Source organism: Crassostrea angulata, chromosome 4 (genome assembly GCF_025612915.1).
Source record: "Crassostrea angulata isolate pt1a10 chromosome 4, ASM2561291v2, whole genome shotgun sequence".
Taxonomy (NCBI): domain Eukaryota; kingdom Metazoa; phylum Mollusca; class Bivalvia; order Ostreida; family Ostreidae; genus Magallana; species Magallana angulata.
In genome coordinates this window covers 48,152,552-48,170,193 of record NC_069114.1, presented here as the reverse complement: position 1 = coordinate 48,170,193, position 17,642 = coordinate 48,152,552, and the positions used below count along the sequence as shown (strand labels likewise).

General features: G+C 35.5%; 3 protein-coding genes across 4 annotated transcripts; 1 reads left to right on the top strand and 2 right to left on the bottom strand.

Annotated features, from left to right (window-relative positions):
- Positions 1-252: 252 nt before the first annotated feature.
- On the bottom strand, positions 253-3,976 carry LOC128181843 (transmembrane protein 26-like). The gene is made up of 3 exons (XM_052850386.1): positions 3,012-3,976; positions 2,666-2,819; positions 253-2,464 (listed from the first exon to the last, which is right to left on the bottom strand). Exons 1-3 carry the CDS (start codon positions 3,890-3,892, stop codon positions 1,844-1,846), a joined length of 1,656 nt encoding a protein of 551 aa, XP_052706346.1. The 5' UTR covers positions 3,893-3,976; the 3' UTR covers positions 253-1,843.
- A 2,402-nt stretch (positions 3,977-6,378) lies between these two features.
- On the bottom strand, positions 6,379-11,861 carry LOC128181192 (acylpyruvase FAHD1, mitochondrial-like). Of its 2 annotated transcripts, none has more exons than XM_052849497.1 (3): positions 11,735-11,861; positions 8,437-8,533; positions 6,379-7,040 (listed from the first exon to the last, which is right to left on the bottom strand). In XM_052849497.1, the coding sequence occupies exons 1-3, from the start codon at positions 11,806-11,808 to the stop codon at positions 6,552-6,554; spliced, it is 660 nt and encodes a 219-aa protein (XP_052705457.1). In that variant the 5' UTR covers positions 11,809-11,861; the 3' UTR covers positions 6,379-6,551. The 2 variants fall into 2 exon arrangements, with proteins under 2 accessions (XP_052705457.1, XP_052705458.1); XM_052849498.1 differs by having other exon boundaries at positions 11,679-11,819.
- Positions 11,862-13,869: 2,008 nt separating this feature from the next.
- LOC128181140 (uncharacterized) lies at positions 13,870-15,594 on the top strand. Its single transcript, XM_052849425.1, has 2 exons — positions 13,870-14,009; positions 14,836-15,594. The coding sequence occupies exons 1-2, from the start codon at positions 13,907-13,909 to the stop codon at positions 15,222-15,224; spliced, it is 492 nt and encodes a 163-aa protein (XP_052705385.1). The 5' UTR covers positions 13,870-13,906; the 3' UTR covers positions 15,225-15,594.
- Positions 15,595-17,642: the final 2,048 nt, after the last annotated feature.

The following is a 17,642-nucleotide window of genomic DNA, read 5'->3' as shown; positions in this document are numbered from 1 at the left end:
CTTGTTAATTTAATGACCTATGATTACATTAAATTGCATCCTATTTTAGGTGTTGTAATGTGCACTATATCCGATGAAATCTTGCATATTGATGGTACTGTTTAAATCAATACGAAATGGAATTAATATTTGTTCTTGTTCAGAGGATAACATTTATTCCAAGCTGTGCAAATAACACTGTGCCGGATAATTATGCCAGTATCAAGGTGGCATTTTTGCACCCGTCTAAGCTACATGTACCGAAAAATTCAAATATGCCATATGATAGACCATTGCTTAAAAATGCATAACCACCTTTGTTATTAATGTATCTCACCTGTCAGGAATGATATTTTCCTTTTAAAAAATCCCTATAGGATGATAATTTTAAACCTTGATAATTTAATGACCTATGATTACATTAAATTGCATCCTATTTTAGATGTTGTAATGTGCACTATATCCGATAAAATCTTGCTTACTGATTGTATTGTTAAAATCAATATGAAATGGAATCAATATTTGTTCTTGTTCAGAATATCCTTTGGAAAAACAAATTTTCTATAGGATATTTGGATTTTCCTTCCGGAATAAAAGAAATTCATATAAGAATTCCAACCAAACTCATGTAGGATTTTAAAATTCGATAGAAAATTTTCAATTCCCATAGGAAAACTATCTTTCTGAACTGAAATACTTCTCTTATAGAAAATATAATTCTCATAGGATCTCTGTAGGTAAATTATTTCTCCTATGGGAATTATGATTTCCTATGGGATATTAATCTTTAAAGTAGATATCTCACCTGTCAGGTGCGACACACTAAAAACAAAAGTGGTTATATACTCTCTAGACATTGGTTTTTTTGTTGTTTTATTTTTACGAATATTTACGAAACTGCATCTTAAACGGTTGCAAAAATGCTACCTTGGAACAGGCATAATTATCACCATGCAGGATATGCAATTATTGTAGCGCTGGTCCGGATTTAAATGTTTATTAGGGCAATGAACGCGCGAGAACCCGGCAACTCATGACTTTATTTGTCAATTCCGCATTGGTTACTTATTCTCCTTACATTTTGTTTGTAGAGCGCAACATTAATTCAATTACTACCTCCAAACAGTTCAAAATAGCTACATATATGTAAACATTTCAAATGCAAATCAATGGAATGAAAAAGGTGGAATCACTCCACAAAGTCTGTCCTACGTGTCTTTTTTCTCTTTCTGTCTGCACCAAAAAATGATGTTTTCTGCCACTCAATCAACTGAATTGTTACTGAAAGGCTACTAAAAGGTAACTGAGTAACATACAGATCACTTAATGTCAGTAACAATCAATGAATTCAAAATACCCTCATTAGGCTAGAGTGGTTCCTATTATATACTTTATACATATAAATGCTTGATAGAGATCAGGATACGTTTCCGAGTGACGTTATTCGACCTTTGACTGAGCAACCAACTGACTATATCGATATGTCATTTCCATTAAATAGTCAATTGCTTTCATAAACCATTTCTGATGCTTCTAATGTTACAATTAACAAAAAGCACAGCAGCCTTAGAACACATTGACAAGCAAAGCTGATTATTGGCTAGAAAAATAATTACTTAAGTAAAATGCTTTGAGCGATATCCCTTTATCATACAAGTCCCCTGACAAAAATCCGTTGTTGATAGTGAATCTTATCTTGAGAGCTAACTTTATTTCAGACCACACTGTGTAATGCAAGCAATTTTTTGTGAATACAATATGGCAGCAGATATAAAAACGTACAAATAGAGTTATACAAGGATGATAATAATTTCATACAATGATATTTTGTGCGTATATTTTAGGTTTGATAACTACATTGACATCAAACATTATGCCTATGTGCGTGTTTACGATGTGCAATCTCTCTCAGGGCCTCCTTCTTTTCCCTGCCTCTATTTCTGAACTTGATGCAAATAATAAACAACCTATACAACAATAAAACCAACATTAGAATGTTTTTGCAAGTAAAGAATATGATGCCGTAACTAACGACCTTATAAACAATGATGGCGTACAGTCTAAGCGCGCAGTAAGGCCCATCCATTAACAGGAACGAGATCAAGAGACTAAGAATCTCGATCCCGAATATTGCGCGCTTCTCTTTAACACTGTGGTATTTATCTTCTGTCGTTCCAAGTCGAATCTTTTTTGGGCTCTTCGCTGCAGTAAGAACGAAAGTAAATTGCAGCAAACTAACGGACCACACTGTAAGCGTTGCGAATTTAAGCGGAGAATTAGTACGAAACTGGGGCTCATCAAATACCACGAATAGCTCCATCACATCTGAACCCGATCCGATAAAAATGAAAAGTAACTGAGACAGTTCTTCCCTTGATAGCGCTCCTAGAGGTAAAAGCATTCGTCCCACAACCAGAACGAATAACAAAATCTGCTCCAAGATGGCCACCCATGTATCCGGATCGAGGTAAATAGGAATTTGTACCTAAAGGATATTAATCAAAATATTCATGAAAAACATATTTCTGGAAAAGAAATCTGTATATTGTGTTATTGTGAAAAGACACACTACATTACATTGTTAGCCTACTTTCTACATATTAAGAACTTGAATCATTTTCTCCATGTATCGTTATAAACCTGTACATTTTAAATAAATATCAAACATGTAGGTAGTAAATTATACCCCTTCGATTGATGACAGGGCCTCCTGCAAGGAATCAGTCAGGCTGGAGACGTTTCCAGACATGGCTTCATTGTACCGGTCTAATTTATCAATCTGTAGAAACCAGAGCGCGGGAACTGTTCCTCCCAGGTAAATTACGAAACACGGACAAATCCTAAACAATGCATACTATATTGTAAACAAACTTAATCCATTGAAAAAATAACAGTTATTTCACAGATAAATGGTAGATTGCTAGCCCTACCATTGTATACAATATTTTGAATAAACCTGATTCATTAAACCAATAAAACTCATCATCATTCAATCATTTCACAGAGAGATGTTTATATTGAGATATTCTTACCATTTAGGATCTCTACCCTGGCGTTTCACTATGGTGTAAATCGTTTCGATGACCAGGACGACGTTGGTTAGAGCGAGGCACCAGTACAGTTCATCCTTCTTCACATCAACAGCTCGCCACACACAGAGGAAACTATGGCACACCAGCAGCAGACGAACAAATATCGCCTGGATAATGTCGCGTGTCACGTGGTGCCACTTGCTCTCATCCTCCTCACTTTGTGACGCGTTGCTGTTGTATCTTTTGATTGGTCCCTGTTTCTGTCGTTCCACCAGGACCTGGGGTTTCCGGTTCCGGATTATTCCCTGAGTGTACGGATCAGGGCGAATGGCGTGACGTGGATTGAATGTCACCGTCTTGTAAGGCAGTTCTTGGAACAAAGGCCCCCATACATAGTCCTTACTGATAACTATTCCGTCCGCACTTCCTTTCAGTGGTTGCTTCCTTTGAACAACGGCGTTTGAGGAATTTCGGGACAAGACGGGTGGGTCTTTGATTTTATTTAAACTATTTCCATTTGTTTGTATTTGTTCTTTTACCTGTTCCAAAGTTTGATTATCCTCTGATTTTGCCGGTGTTAAATTTTCAGGTATGACATTACCTTTACTTTGGGCTGGTTGTCTTTCACATACCAAGGTGGATTCCTTATTGTTTTCTTTCACTAAGGGCTTGTCTTTGTCACCAGTTTTTACATCTGCAAACCGATCATCTTTTGATGTTTCCTCCGCAGAATCTTCAAAATTTAGGTTTTCCAAAAATCCAATTTCTAAGTCCGGGTTCTCATCTTCGTTTGTTTCAAAGGCCGTATTGCTGATTCCGTCATTTTGACCGATCGGATCTTGTGTTAGTATCACAAGGTTTTCCAAAGATACATTGGACATTTCTACAGGTGTATAGAATGGACACAGACCGCTATACAAACACTCTCGACTGAGGCTCACACCCGATTTGCCGTTTGGAGGGTTATCAAGACAAGCCCACGCAATTTAAGGGGGTATTTAAATGAGAAAATACTGGTTGACACCATTTAGCGAGTCCGAAATCGCACTATTATTTGTTGCATAATAATAGTAATATGATTAAAAAAAAACCCCTGCAAATAATGATTTAAAGATAGAAAAATGTCACAAAACTAGTTTTCAAAAAAAATTATATTTCTATACGTCGAAAACGAGAGCATGGCTTGATTTGGTAGAGAATGAAGGCTTTTGTTATCGGGAGTTTGGGAGATTCGGGGCTTGTTTGCATTGCTGTTGTCAGCCCCCTCAATTAAATTTAAAAACAACTTGTGATGAGAACCCAATATTTCGAAAGATGAATGAAAGTTTAATTTAATCCGAGTCGCCGAGGAATTCTCTTGTTGAAGTACCAACTTACCCGACGGAATAATGAAGAACTTTGTTGAAGCCCGGTAATACAGTGGGAGAGATGATAAACGCATTAACGTGAACTCCTTGTTTGTTTAACAAGACAACCAGATGCATTAATATGATTGATGAGTAACATTAAATTTGTAATTTCAATAAATTATAAAGTTCTTTCAAAAAGATGAGGAATGTTATTAAATAGGCAAGACTAGATGATTACTCCATCTTTCACAGTACTACCAAAATCCTTTGTCTTTTCGCTATTTTGATTTTACTTGTGATAAATTAAATTGTATTGAAAGAAATGGGAATTAAGAAATAAATTTTATAATTTTACGAGCATTTTGATGAAAAAGTTTTTCGGTCAATTTTTTGTTTGATAGTCGATCAAGAAAAAAAATGAATTGGCTTTGATAACAAATGTAGGTAATGTAACTAAATCGGCGCGTATGAATTCAAAACAATAACAGCAACAATATACAAAATGGATGCGCCTTCAGCTGACGCAGCCAAAGCTATTGAGTTGAGTTTTATTGATTAAACAAAAATAGAGTGTTGCAATCTGAACCGACTGAATTGAAAACGAAAAGAAAGTACATGCGATCACATATGATATTATTCACTGTGTTTATTTTCAGAATTGGTTAAATCAGAACAGTAGACAAAAGTAGATCCTAAAAATTTTTATTGTTGCAAGTAGCAAAGACAATTTTTGACCAATCTGAGGTGCCAATATCTCATCGTACTAGTGAATAATATGTTTTACGGTGTGACCATCATTGTTCAATGCAACGTGTGGACTTGCCCAACTAAAAACTTTGGCTTTGTCTCGAAAACTTTTACCACCGCAAGCTAGAAACCCGAAGTTATCAAACATTTATTCCCACCTTAGTCTAATACACTCACACAAACTACACGTATCACTGAGCATTAATAAAATGTTATACAGACATATTAAAATATTTAGGTGTAAAATACAAAGCCGTTTTAAGTTTTTTTTTATGTAAATACGATAATGTTTAATTTAGCATTCCTTTGATTTTTATTAATGATCATTAAATCAGTATACAATAAATTGTGCGTTTGTGTTATTTCTCATTTTAATTGTTCCTTGTTGTTATTTGTGTTTTAATTATTTTCCTCTGTAACATCAATTTTGTTTTTATTTTTTTTTATTTTTTGTATGCTATATATACCGTGTTGTAGACATTTGCTCTCCCCCTTTTTTAGTGTGTGATATCCAATATTATTTAAAGATTTGGCCACATATGCAACTATTAAAAAACCCTGTAGATATTCTAAGGGATTTTTTTTTCTCATTTTTTTTAATTCATTTATTACAAAATGACGTGGCTGCACGTTATCTGATAATAATTAGAATTTTCTCTTTAGATAAATTTTTGTCACCTAACGTTACCTAAAGTATGCATATATGATTGGATCAATATACAGTAAATTAAGCGTGGAACTTGCATGTGTATTTACTAACCAAAAACAAAAATCAAAACAAAACTATAATCAGCAAAAAGAGTCGCCATTAACACTGATACTGAGAAGGCCTACTTCCTACATGTTACATCTTGTAAAGATGCTTGATCCACCTTTAAAAGATAGCGCGAGATCACTGGACGTCATACTTAACTTTCTTTCTCTCGACCGTTTTCGTAAATGTTCGGATAAATTCGGGAAAGGAAATGACGTCATATGTCAACAAAAGTTTTTTTTATGTGTTGTTTACTTGCGTGTTTTTAAAGGATTTTGTTTTGTTAAATAAAATAGATTTATGCGATTTAGAGGTAAGAATTTTCCTTAGAAACGCTTCCTGTTCCACCATGTTGCTATGCACCGCAAAGGATCACTGGGATAGTAGAACGTTTTCACGCGGGTCCACAAAATTTTCTTTGAACAATGTGCAGATTTCAACTCGAATTTCCTCCGTTCGTACACGTTGTCAATGGAGCTCGCTACGCGAGCGGCGCTTCGCGCCGACTCGCTATTAAATGCTAGCATTATATCCAGTCAAAAATATTTTAATAAATATACAACTGAAACTATATATGAATTAATGAGTTTATCTTACGCATGTTACGATATATTATTCGATACTTTATATACAAAAACGTGTTATAATTTTATCTTATTGATCATACTATTTGCTTATTGATTTCAAATTTCATTGAGCAATTACAGGGAACTTAATGTTCATAATATCAGCAAGTCCTGCTTTAATTATCTCCCCTGGCTCCAGCGGACCCGCACCGGCAGGAGAACCTGTGATTACGACGTCACCCTCTTCCAGAGTGATGTAACTGCTGATGTAACTGATCACGTGGGGAACGCTAAAAATCATGTCGCTTGTGCTGCTCTTCTGTTTTATGATTCCATTTACTTTGAGCCAGAGTTCGATATCATTGTAGTTTTTTACTTTTTCTTTTGGAATGAAATCACTAACTGGACACGCCGTATCAAACCCTTTCGACAGACACCAAGGATGACCTTTAGCTTTCGCCCCTCTTTGAAAATCTTGCGCAGTCATATCCAGAACGAGGCAATACCCTCCGATGTAGTCATCAACTTCCTGTTCCTGGACTTTAGAGCATCGACGACCAATGATCACTCCCAGTTCTACCTCGAAAAACAGTGTTTTACAACCCATAGGAATCTGTATGGAACAATAATTTGAAGAAAAAAAACCGTGATTCAACGAGATAAAGCATCATCATTTGTAACCTTATTCATAAAGAACATTTCATGCTTGATATTTGGGCATTAGAGATTTAAAGATATTGCATAGTTGGAATCTACATGATGGGTATATCTAAACAATAATTATTTAAATGATTTGATTGGTGATTAATGCGAAGCATGAAGGTTGAGACATACATGACCCGCATAAATCATCAAAGAAAGCATTTTGCTGTTTATATTTACATTTTTATTTTTATTTTAACAAATTAACGAATTGGTGGAAAGGGTTAGTAAAAGTAACTAAATTATTGTTAATGTACAGTAGTGCGTAATGTTAAAGAATTAACCAAGTCGTCTTATATGTATATTCGAGTCTAACATCATTTTGATGATTTTGTGCTGTCCGTGATTTTTCTATAGTTGCTGAAGGTTTCGACCGATCGATAAACTGGCTAGAAATGGATCGTGTAGATTTTGGCACTGTCAGTTTCTATATAGCTATGAATCACAATTGGGTTTTTTTTTTTTTTAGAAAAAGAGGAGAAATTACTCCATTCATGTTTAATACATAATTGTATTTCTTTTTCGATATCGTAAACATATATTGCCATGTATACGATATTGATACAATTAATATCGACATAACATCGAACGATATTGCACCGATATCGATTTCACATTGCCGACACTGTCAATATTTTTTGACGTTAACATCGTCGATACCGCAATGTCGACGATGTTTAATCGGTATCGAATCTGCATCGTCGACATTGCTTTCTTTGATGTTAACGCCGTCGACATTGTCGTCGTCGCAATGTATACAATGTTGAACTGATGTTGAGTTAACGCTGTTTACATCACATATATTTCTTTAAAGTTACATCGTAGACATTGAAAAAAACGATATAAACACGATGTCGATCAACATTGCGATATCGACGATGTGACGATCATGGATGTAAACAAAAAAGAAGGCACACAATGTAGATACAATGTCAACTTGATGTGGGTCAACATTGCGATGTTGACAATGTGGACGATGTAAATAGGATAAAGGGATACGCTGCAAATGCTTATACATGTACGATATTAACATAATGTGACTCGATGTTGGCCAACACTGCGATGTCGACAATATTGATAAAACATCGTGCATCGGACAACACTAAAATTACTCAGTACTCTGTAGATGTAAAAATAATGTACAGTGTAATATTCTAATACTGAATTACCTCAATGTTGTAAAACTAAATGTGGATTATGCACAAGGTACTATGTATTCTAAACATATAATACCCTAATGTTGTGAACCGTTAAAAACACATAGTGTAAATTAATGTACACATGCAGATATCACACTGCTCATGTACCTTTATAGACTGGCCCTCTGTAATGTAGGAGGTAGTCGGCTTCATGAAGACAATCGGTTTTTCCGGGATGGGATTTCCCTGCTCCGCAGCTAGGGCCCTAACAAAAAATTAACCAAATCAATGTCTGATGCTTATACATGTAGCTAGGTGAACCTAAGCTTGGAGACTCAGGGGAGGTTCAAGGATTTGAAGTTAGAGGGGTGCCAGTTTAAGGAAGGGGGTCTGGGGGTCGCCTTGAAAGTGAAACGATTGTTTGCAATTTTTAAAGGTTTGAGATTCAAGACATGCAGCAATCCCATCAAAAACTTCTGCCTTGCAGAAATATAAAAAAAACATATGGGGGTCCAGGGGCAAAGCCACAGGAAGCTCATGGATTTCAGTGACTTTGTAGGGTTAAACTTACTCTTCATATTTAGACTTTTTAGCTCACCTGAGCTGAAAGCTCAAGTGAGCTATTCTGATCACATTTTGTCTGTCGTCCGTCTGTCCGTCCGTCTGTCCGTCCGTCCGTCCGTCCGTCTGTCCGTCCGTCTGTCCGTAAACTTTTCACATTTTCAACATCTTCTCAAGAACTACTGAGCCAATTTCAACCAAACTTGGCACAAATCATCCTTAGGCAAAGGGGATTCAAAGTTGTGAAAATTAAGGGTCACACCCGTTTTCAAGGGGAGATAATTAGAAATTAATGAAAAATTTCGAGATATTTTCAAAAATCTTCTTCTCAAGAACCAGAAAGTCAGGAAAGCTGAAACTTATGTGGAAGCATCCTCAGGTAGTGTAGATTCAAAGTTGTGAAATTCATGACCCCCGGGGGTAGGGTGGGGCCACAATGGGGGGTCGAAGTTTTACATAGGAATATATAGAGTAAATCTTTAAAAATCTTCTTCTCAGAAACTAATCAGCCAGGAAAGTTGAAACTTGTATGGAAGCATCCTAAGGTAGTGTAGATTCAAAGTTGTGAAAATCATGACTCCCGGTGGTAGGGTGGGGCCACAATGGGGGGTCGAAGTTTTACATAGGAATATATAGAGTAAATCTTTAAAAATCTTATTCTCAGAAACTAATCAGCCAGGAAAGCTGAAACTTGTGTGGAAGCATCCTCAGATAGTGTAGATTCAAAGTTGTGAAAATCATGACTCCCGGTGGTAGGGTGAGGCCACAATGGGGGGTCGAAGTTTTACATAGGAATATATAGAGTAAATCTTTAAAAATCTTCTTCTCAGAAACTAATCAGCCAGGAAAGCTAAAACTTGTGTGGAAGCATCCTCAAGAAGTGTAGATTCAAAGTTGTGAAAATCATGACCCCTGGGGGTAGGGTGGGGCCACAATGGGGAGTCGAAGTTTTACATAGGAATATATAGATTAAATCTTTAAAAATCTTCTTCTCAGAAACTAATCAGCCAGGAAAGCTGGAACTTGTATGGAAGCATCCTCAGGTAGTGTAGATTCAAAGTTGTGAAAATCATGACCCCTGAGGGTAGGGTGGGGCCACAATGGGGGGGGGTCAAATTTTTACATAGGAATATATAGATTAAATCTTTAAAAATCTTCTTAGAAACTAATCAGCCAGGAAAGCTGAAACTTGTGTGGAAGCATCCTCAAGAAGTGTAGATTCAAAGTTGTGAAAATCATGACCCCCGAGGGTAGGGTGGGGCCACAATGGGGGAGGGGGTCGAAGTTTTTCATGGGAATATATGGAGTAAATCTTTAAAAATCTTCTTCTCAAAAACTAATCTGCCATGATAGCTGAAACTTGCATGGAAGTATCCTCAGGTAGTGTAGATTCAAAGTTGTGAAAATCATGATCCCTGGGGGTAGGGTGAGGCCACATTGGGGAGGGGTGTTAAAGTTTTACATAAGAATATATAGATTAAATCTTTAAAAATCTTCTTCTCAGAAACTAATCAGCCAGGAAAGCTGAAATTTGTGTGGAAGCATCCACAGGTAGTGTAGATTCAAAGTTGTGAAAATCATGACCCCCGAGGGTAGGGTGGGGCCACAATGGGGGAGGGGGGTCGAAGTTTTTCATGGGAATATATGGAGTAAATCTTTAAAAATCTTCTCAGAAACTAATCAGCCAGATGATTCTTTATAATTGTTAAGACTTTGGCTCCAGGACAATTCTTCGGCCTCACAAGAAGGTTCAGAGTTTGATGTAGCTTTTTTTATCCATATATAAACAATTGTTTAGGATCTTTTTGAGAACTGCAATACTCAACATGTGATATGACTATAAAATCATCCTGTTAGAAAAGAGACTAATGATTATAAACATAAGAATATCCAGGGGAATAATGGATTTTATTTATACAGGATCTACATGTATTATTGTACATTGTCCAGATTGTTTGTATTATGACTCCATTAAGCTGATTTTATCATACCTATTGTTCCTCAGGTGAGCGATGTGGCCCATGAGCCTCTTGTCTATAATACTTCTCGTAATTGTACTTTTAAAAAAGCAATAAAATTATTTATAACTTCAAAGGTTCGTAGATTTAAGACTTGCAGAATTCCCTTGAAAACCATCTGCCTTGAAGAGATATAAGAACCATTTCCGTTTAATTTTTTTCTCTTACAAATGGCTGTAATTTAATCAGTTTTAAAAATATTCTAGTTAAATAGGACGAGGTAAATGAAGATTAAAAAAAAGATAACGATGCCAGCTTTTATCATAAAAAACGTGGGGAAATCGTTAAAAACACAATCTATATAGTATAAACAATTACTTAAAAGTAGGTGACTGGTCACTTTTGAACCCAGGGAGGGCGTATTAACTAAAATGGGCTTTCTATGTACGTTACACCATTGAACACACGGGTTTTCCTCATAATACTCCGTTGAAATTAGTCCAATGACAATGCAGAGAAATCCCATGATTTTTCAAAAAGTTGACAATTGAGACTCGCAATTTGTCCATTTTTTTTTTATCCAGAAGGAGTATGATTTAACTTTATTTTGACAATTTTAGGGGGCGCGCACCGGGTGAGCCTCTCCCAACCCTTTGAATCCGCCACTGAGACTTTATTTATATAAACACAGGTCTACTTTACTAGTAATTAAATTGCAATAAAAAATCAATGGCTATATAATGATTTTATTCGTTCTGATTTCAAAGTTATTCTAAATGATAAGGAGAAAAACACCGTGCAACAAACGTGATACTTAGTCATCTACAACAACTTGGAAGAGTTATTGTTCTTTTTTTTACAGAAAATAATTATGCATCTTGTCAAACTTACACTTCATTGATTAAATTAAGTTGCGCTCTGGATGCACTGGAAACTTGTTATGTTACCTGTAGTTTCGCCCTACTGCCATTATTTTTTTCCCCAAAGACCTGAAATTTCTGAGTCTGTCATCGGATGCCATTACGATCTGAATACTGACCTAAATTTCACAGATCTATTGACAGGCATGGATCTAAATATTTTCACTCGTCAAAAAAGATTTACAATATATGTAAATGTTAAAAAAATACATTACAAATAAACTTTGTGTTTCGTTCTCTCAGTTAAAGGATTTCAATCAAATGATAACAAATGTCACTCTTGGCGATTATTTACCCTGTGCTGTGCTTGATAAAATTGCCAACGCCAATTATGCAAGGTGGCTGTTTGCACCCGCTTAAAATGCAGTTTCGTGATAGACCATTGTCTAGCGAATATACCTGTAAAACCATTGTTGTTTTAGTGTGTCTTACCTGACAGGTGAGATATTTTTACCTTTGAAGATTAATATTCCACAGAAAAATAATAATTCTCATAATAATAGGAGAAATAATTTTTCTACAGGATATATTGAATATCCTGTAGGATTTTTCTAAAAATAAAAACAAAAAAAACCCTAAAAACTATGCGAATTATATTTCCGATAGGAGAAAAGCATTTTCTGCAGGAATTTGATTCAAACAGGTAGTTTTCCTATAGGAATTAAAATTTCTTATCGGATGTTAAAACCCTATCGGAGTTTTTTTTTTTAATCAAATCCTATCGGAATTTAAATTCATATAAGAAGTTCTTTTATTTATTAGGGAAGCAAATTCCAAATATATTATAGGAAATTTGTTTTACCAATACATGTAGGAAAAATTATTTTCCCCATAGGAATTTAGTTTTTAAAGGTAAATGTATCACCTGACAGGTGAGATACATTAATAAAAAAAGATGGTTATAATGGTCCATCATATGACATATTTGAATTTCTTTCGAAATACACTGTATACATGAAACTTAGACGGGTGCTAAGATACGACCTTAGCACTGGCATTATTATCCGGCACAGTGTTTATTATCTCCCTTCCTCATTTTAAGGGTAATTTTATTTGATTTATCGTAAATTTATAAATAGTTTTGTTTAACATTTGAGGAAATGATTTAATAAAGATAGTTTTCATTGAAAATTACAGTAAATGCAGGTTGCAATTGGGAAGGAGGGATGGCAGCGTCCCGCCAACTATTGAAAAGATAATTTACATAAATTAACATATGAAAATCATATTTCGAAGGAACTACCCCCCCCCCTTCAACTTTTTAGGGAGTGTGATTAAAAATAGTAAAAATTACCAAAATGAACTACCCCCCCCCCCCATCTACCCCACGGATACGATTTTGTGGATTGGTTTTTGAACAGAAATACATGTACATATAGAGAAAATATGAACACGTTAAAGGATAAAAACTTTTCATTGTTAAAATAGAGCACAGTATTTTCAAAAGTTGCGTATACTAAACGCCAGAATTAGTTGCCGTTGTCTGGTGCATTAATCATGTCTTTCCTGTTTTTTGTTCTTGCCAATAAAAATAATATTGATCATCACTCTGATCATCAAATATTCATCAAAAACTGATATGTTTTCTAACCTTCATTATTCATGATTGACAGATATCCAGTATCTAAAAGATGTAATAAAGTGAGAAAATCCTATATTTTGCCAATCAACTATTAAGGAACTCCAAAGGCCTCTGAAAACAAAAATAATTATTTTATTTCAATAGCACGACAAAAACATCTAATTAACAACCAAATAGCGAAATACACTTAAAAATCGGACTTAAGACTAAGACTTAGCCACCATAGATTGTATACATATAAACAGTAAAAGCAATGGAGCGTACATACATGTAGTACGTGTTGCTAAACCACATTCTTTTTATCGTATGCGCAAATGAGCCCTACGCGGTTGCAAGCAACGAATAATCCTTTCTATTAAAACAAATGAACACGATGTCGAGAATTAGTCTAACGTTTTTGATTTTCACATTGATTTTTGTTTTGTTTACCATCGAAATTAAATATGTACATAACATATAACCCAAATCCATAACGACTCAGTAACTAAACCAGTACGAATAAGGCATGCGTATCGCATTGCTCACCTGAGCAGCAATTTAAAACAGCTGAAATTAATTACCAATTGTAAAACTCGGGCGAGCTAAAATTATTAGAACAGGTGCGCAGTCAATGTTGCATGAGTTTGAATGCGTGTGTGTATACCTGTATATCAACGGGTGGTGAGACTCGCACACCTGTACAAAAGATGGGGAGAGTAGTGTCCTATTTGCTTTGGGCCGGTAAGTACCAAATCAAGTTTATTGTAGGGAATAGTGATAGAGTAAACTGTACTGTAACATGTAGAAATGTAAGGGACGAAATATCATCGATAAACTATAAGTAAAATATCAGTTGTGTTTCAAGTTAATAGATAAAAAATATCTTTAGATTTTACCGGTATGTAAATGATTTTTTTTTGGCTATAATTTAATTTAGAATTTTGTTTTGTTTTCTTTCTTGAATCCTGGTAATCATGTTTTCAAATTGAACAAAACGCAACATTGAATCTGCACTCAGGTTAAGAGTTGTTGCTTTGCTCCTCAAATTTCATTAATATATTTCTTGCAACAGAATTCCCCAACAAATATTACTTTCATGTATTTCACTCTGAATTTCAATTAAATTTATTAATTTGTTTCCATAATTTACATATATCGGATTTAGAGCTTGTATGACGAGAGACTAGTAAGATTCTAGGCACTAAGTGACTTACATGTACATCAAAGATACTTGTAGTCTTTGTTTAAGCGACAAAATAAACAGTAGGGCCCCCGATCATTAGTTTTCAATAATAGTCAAACCTCTGGTAACGACAGGGCGGGATTTCAAACAAACTTTGGAATATTACTGAGTTATGCATTGCGCATCATATGGTTAGGTTTCTAATCTCAGTAAGGATGACATTGTAAACAAGGTATTGAGCTGGAAAAAAAAATCAAAGAAATATCAACTGTTTATACATGTATAAAGCTCGGGATATTCTATAGTACATGTAAGCAAGATAGTGTACCGTGTAGGGACTAAAGAAAAAATAAGATTCTAAATCAAGGTCACTCTTTTTTACAGTTATCAGCCAATTACTGACAACAAGCTGCAGTCAATCGTCCACAACAGCACAACCGGAAGAGGAGATGTGCCCCTGCGATTGCGAGTACATGGACCGGATCGATCACTTCAAGAACGCGTCTAACTCGTACGTCAACAAGACGCAGGAAGAGCTGGTCCAGATCCTTCAGAAGAAGCTGGACGAGGTCAAGGAGCAGCTCAAAGTCCAAATGACCGACATCCCCGTCGTCAAGGCGCGCAAAGTCAGCGCCACGGACGCCCGTCCGTCCGCTAAGAACGTGGGGTTGATAGGCGTGGGGTTCCTGGTGTTTGTGTTTGGGGGAATCCTGGTCCTGGACTTGTTGTCCCTTCCCAGCTTCTTAAGGAGAGTGAAGGCAAATCTGTGTTAGAAGAACACAAATCAGATCTTTATGTATTTATCATGTTGTGTTTGTTCAGTGCTTTTTAAATTGGTTGTTTATGCCGCGAACATTGTTGATATTAAAAAGAATTACTGCTAGTCCTCTCATTTTGCATTTAGAATAATTTGGTAAATTTTTTTTTTCATCATTTAGCGTTTAGAAATATGTTGTATTATTTTTTAATTGTCTGTTAAATCAAAAACTATAAAATTTTTATCTGAATAATTTTTTGTGCGTAACCTTAAAAGGGAATAAACAAACGGATGTCTTTCTGTATTTGGTGTCTCTGATGAATGTACATCAGGTTAATCTGTGTTCTTTAACAATTCTTTTCCATTGATATTAAAGTTTAATGTTACCTCCTGGTGTTTTAATCCCAGAAAAATCGTATGTTCTCAACAACATCGACCGAGTTTTCAATCAATACAATAATCATAAAGAATAATTTGACTTCATAAATTACAATTTTTATACTTCTTTCCTATGCAATCTTTAAACTACAGTCAACTCCATGCTCCTGTAGGACAAAATTTTAGATGTATAGGAAGTATCAACGCTTTATGAGAACAGAACTTTGCAGTTTTGCTTCGTACAGATTTCTTGGAATATGAAGATACACCTTCTAGGAGGGGATTCTCAACTCAATAGTTTCACATGTTAACATCTTTGGCTTAGTTTCATTTTGATAGATATATCATAATTCTACATAACCCATGCGCGGATCCAGAAATTTTTTCCAGGAGGGGTCCGAAGGATAATTGTGTTTGCCGGGGGGGGGGGGGGGGGGGTCCGAGGCATATTTTCGCGATAATTTTACTATGTAAATTTAATAAATTTTCATTTTCCAGGGGGGGTCGGGACCCCCCCCCCCCCGACCCCCCTCTAGATCCGCGCATGTAACCTGTGTCATTTGATTTAGCCAGGTCAGATGAATCCGTGCAGTAGTTAATCTGTTGATCTCGGAAATGTACAACTGTTCCAGCTAGGTAATAATAATTGATTATTTTGAGTTTGTTGTGACACTTTATTGATAAAACATGTGATTACAGTATGTGTAACATTTCTCATACGAACTTGTCAATTTTGGACGAACAGACAAACAGACAGACTGTACTCATCTGGTTGTTTTGGCAATTGCTACATGTCATAGGAACATACCTCTTGTCGCAATTATATATAAAAATTAGATCCAGAGAACCGGGATAATAATAATTAATAGACGCTCACGCCATCTATCGTCAGTGTAGACAATGGCCGCTGTTTATCTTTGGTTTTGGATTTTGTTCTTTGTTTTTTGCCTTTTTTTTGGGGGGGGGGGGGGGTTCAGCCAGTCAGTTTCAGCACTCTGTCAAATTGTAAATTTTGAATTAACTAAGTTAAAAACAATACAATATGACAAATTTTTAAGTTTTGTATTTACACCTACCAAGTAAATTCAACATCTACATTACGTCAGAGCGTTTATTTGATGTTTTGCTGAGTGTTTTTTCTGCAATGTCGCCACCTTCATAATTCACATGGATCACCAAAGAAAGCATTTTTTGGTTTGAATAAAAACTAACCTGATACGAAAGACTCGCTTTCTGCCGTACATCACCGGGTGTATTGTTAAATTCGGAAAAACAATATCAATATTTAATACCACTCCGTTTCAAAACTTTATTCGGTATTGATTTATATACTTGGCAATGTTATCAAGAATCAATACCTGGCGTTCTTTTAATCGAAACCGATTTTTAAATCATAAGTGTTTAATATACCATGTAAATTTTGAGTTGGCATAACACTGATCTGAAGCCTCTTAAGGTCTGAACAATTTTTGTTTTCCATTGTACTTAGCAAAATTTTGAAACATCATAAATTTAGCAAAACTTATGCAAAAGAAATTTACATTTAGAGCATTCCTGAAAGACGACGGGAGGATTTCTTTTAGAGCTGACGATAATAGTTCGAGTCATCCGATTCAAATGCAAAGAGAGCCTCTGTAGAAAGTTAGTATGTGACCTCAGACGATCGGTGAATTTTAAATAGAGATCAGCTTGTGATAGTGAACAATAATCGGTCTCACGCATAATACAGATAATTGATGCCCCAGTACCTCTTTTATTTTCCAGCATTCTTTAAGGTCCAAGAAAAAACATATAGACGTGCTGTCAATATTCTATTCTAAACTGACTCGTATAGTATGGATATATCCATAAATAATTCCCTTGATCAGAATTAGAATTTACAAGAATAACCACTTTATTGCTGTGACAATCCAGTAGTTATCGATGTAAAAATCGAAATGAGTAGAAACAAGAGGCCCATGGGCCACATCGCTCACCTGAGGAACAATAGGTATGATAAAATCAGCTTAATGGAGTCATAATACAAACTATCTGGACAATGTACAATAATACATGT

Coding starts and splice junctions, on each gene's coding strand:
- LOC128181843 (XM_052850386.1), bottom strand. CDS start 3,892: ATGTCCAATGTATCTTTGGAAAACCTTGTGATACTAACACAAGATCCG. Junction 2,820..3,011: donor CAGGGTAGAGATCCTAAATG/GTAAGAATATCT, acceptor TGCATTGTTTAG/GATTTGTCCGTGTTTCGTAA. Junction 2,465..2,665: donor CCCTGTCATCAATCGAAGGG/GTATAATTTACT, acceptor AATATCCTTTAG/GTACAAATTCCTATTTACCT.
- LOC128181192 (XM_052849497.1), bottom strand. CDS start 11,808: ATGGCATCCGATGACAGACTCAGAAATTTCAGGTCTTTGGGGAAAAAA. Junction 8,534..11,734: donor GCAGTAGGGCGAAACTACAG/GTAACATAACAA, acceptor ATTTTTTGTTAG/GGCCCTAGCTGCGGAGCAGG. Junction 7,041..8,436: donor CAGAGGGCCAGTCTATAAAG/GTACATGAGCAG, acceptor TGTTCCATACAG/ATTCCTATGGGTTGTAAAAC.
- LOC128181140 (XM_052849425.1), top strand. CDS start 13,907: ATGAGTTTGAATGCGTGTGTGTATACCTGTATATCAACGGGTGGTGAG. Junction 14,010..14,835: donor GTCCTATTTGCTTTGGGCCG/GTAAGTACCAAA, acceptor TCTTTTTTACAG/TTATCAGCCAATTACTGACA.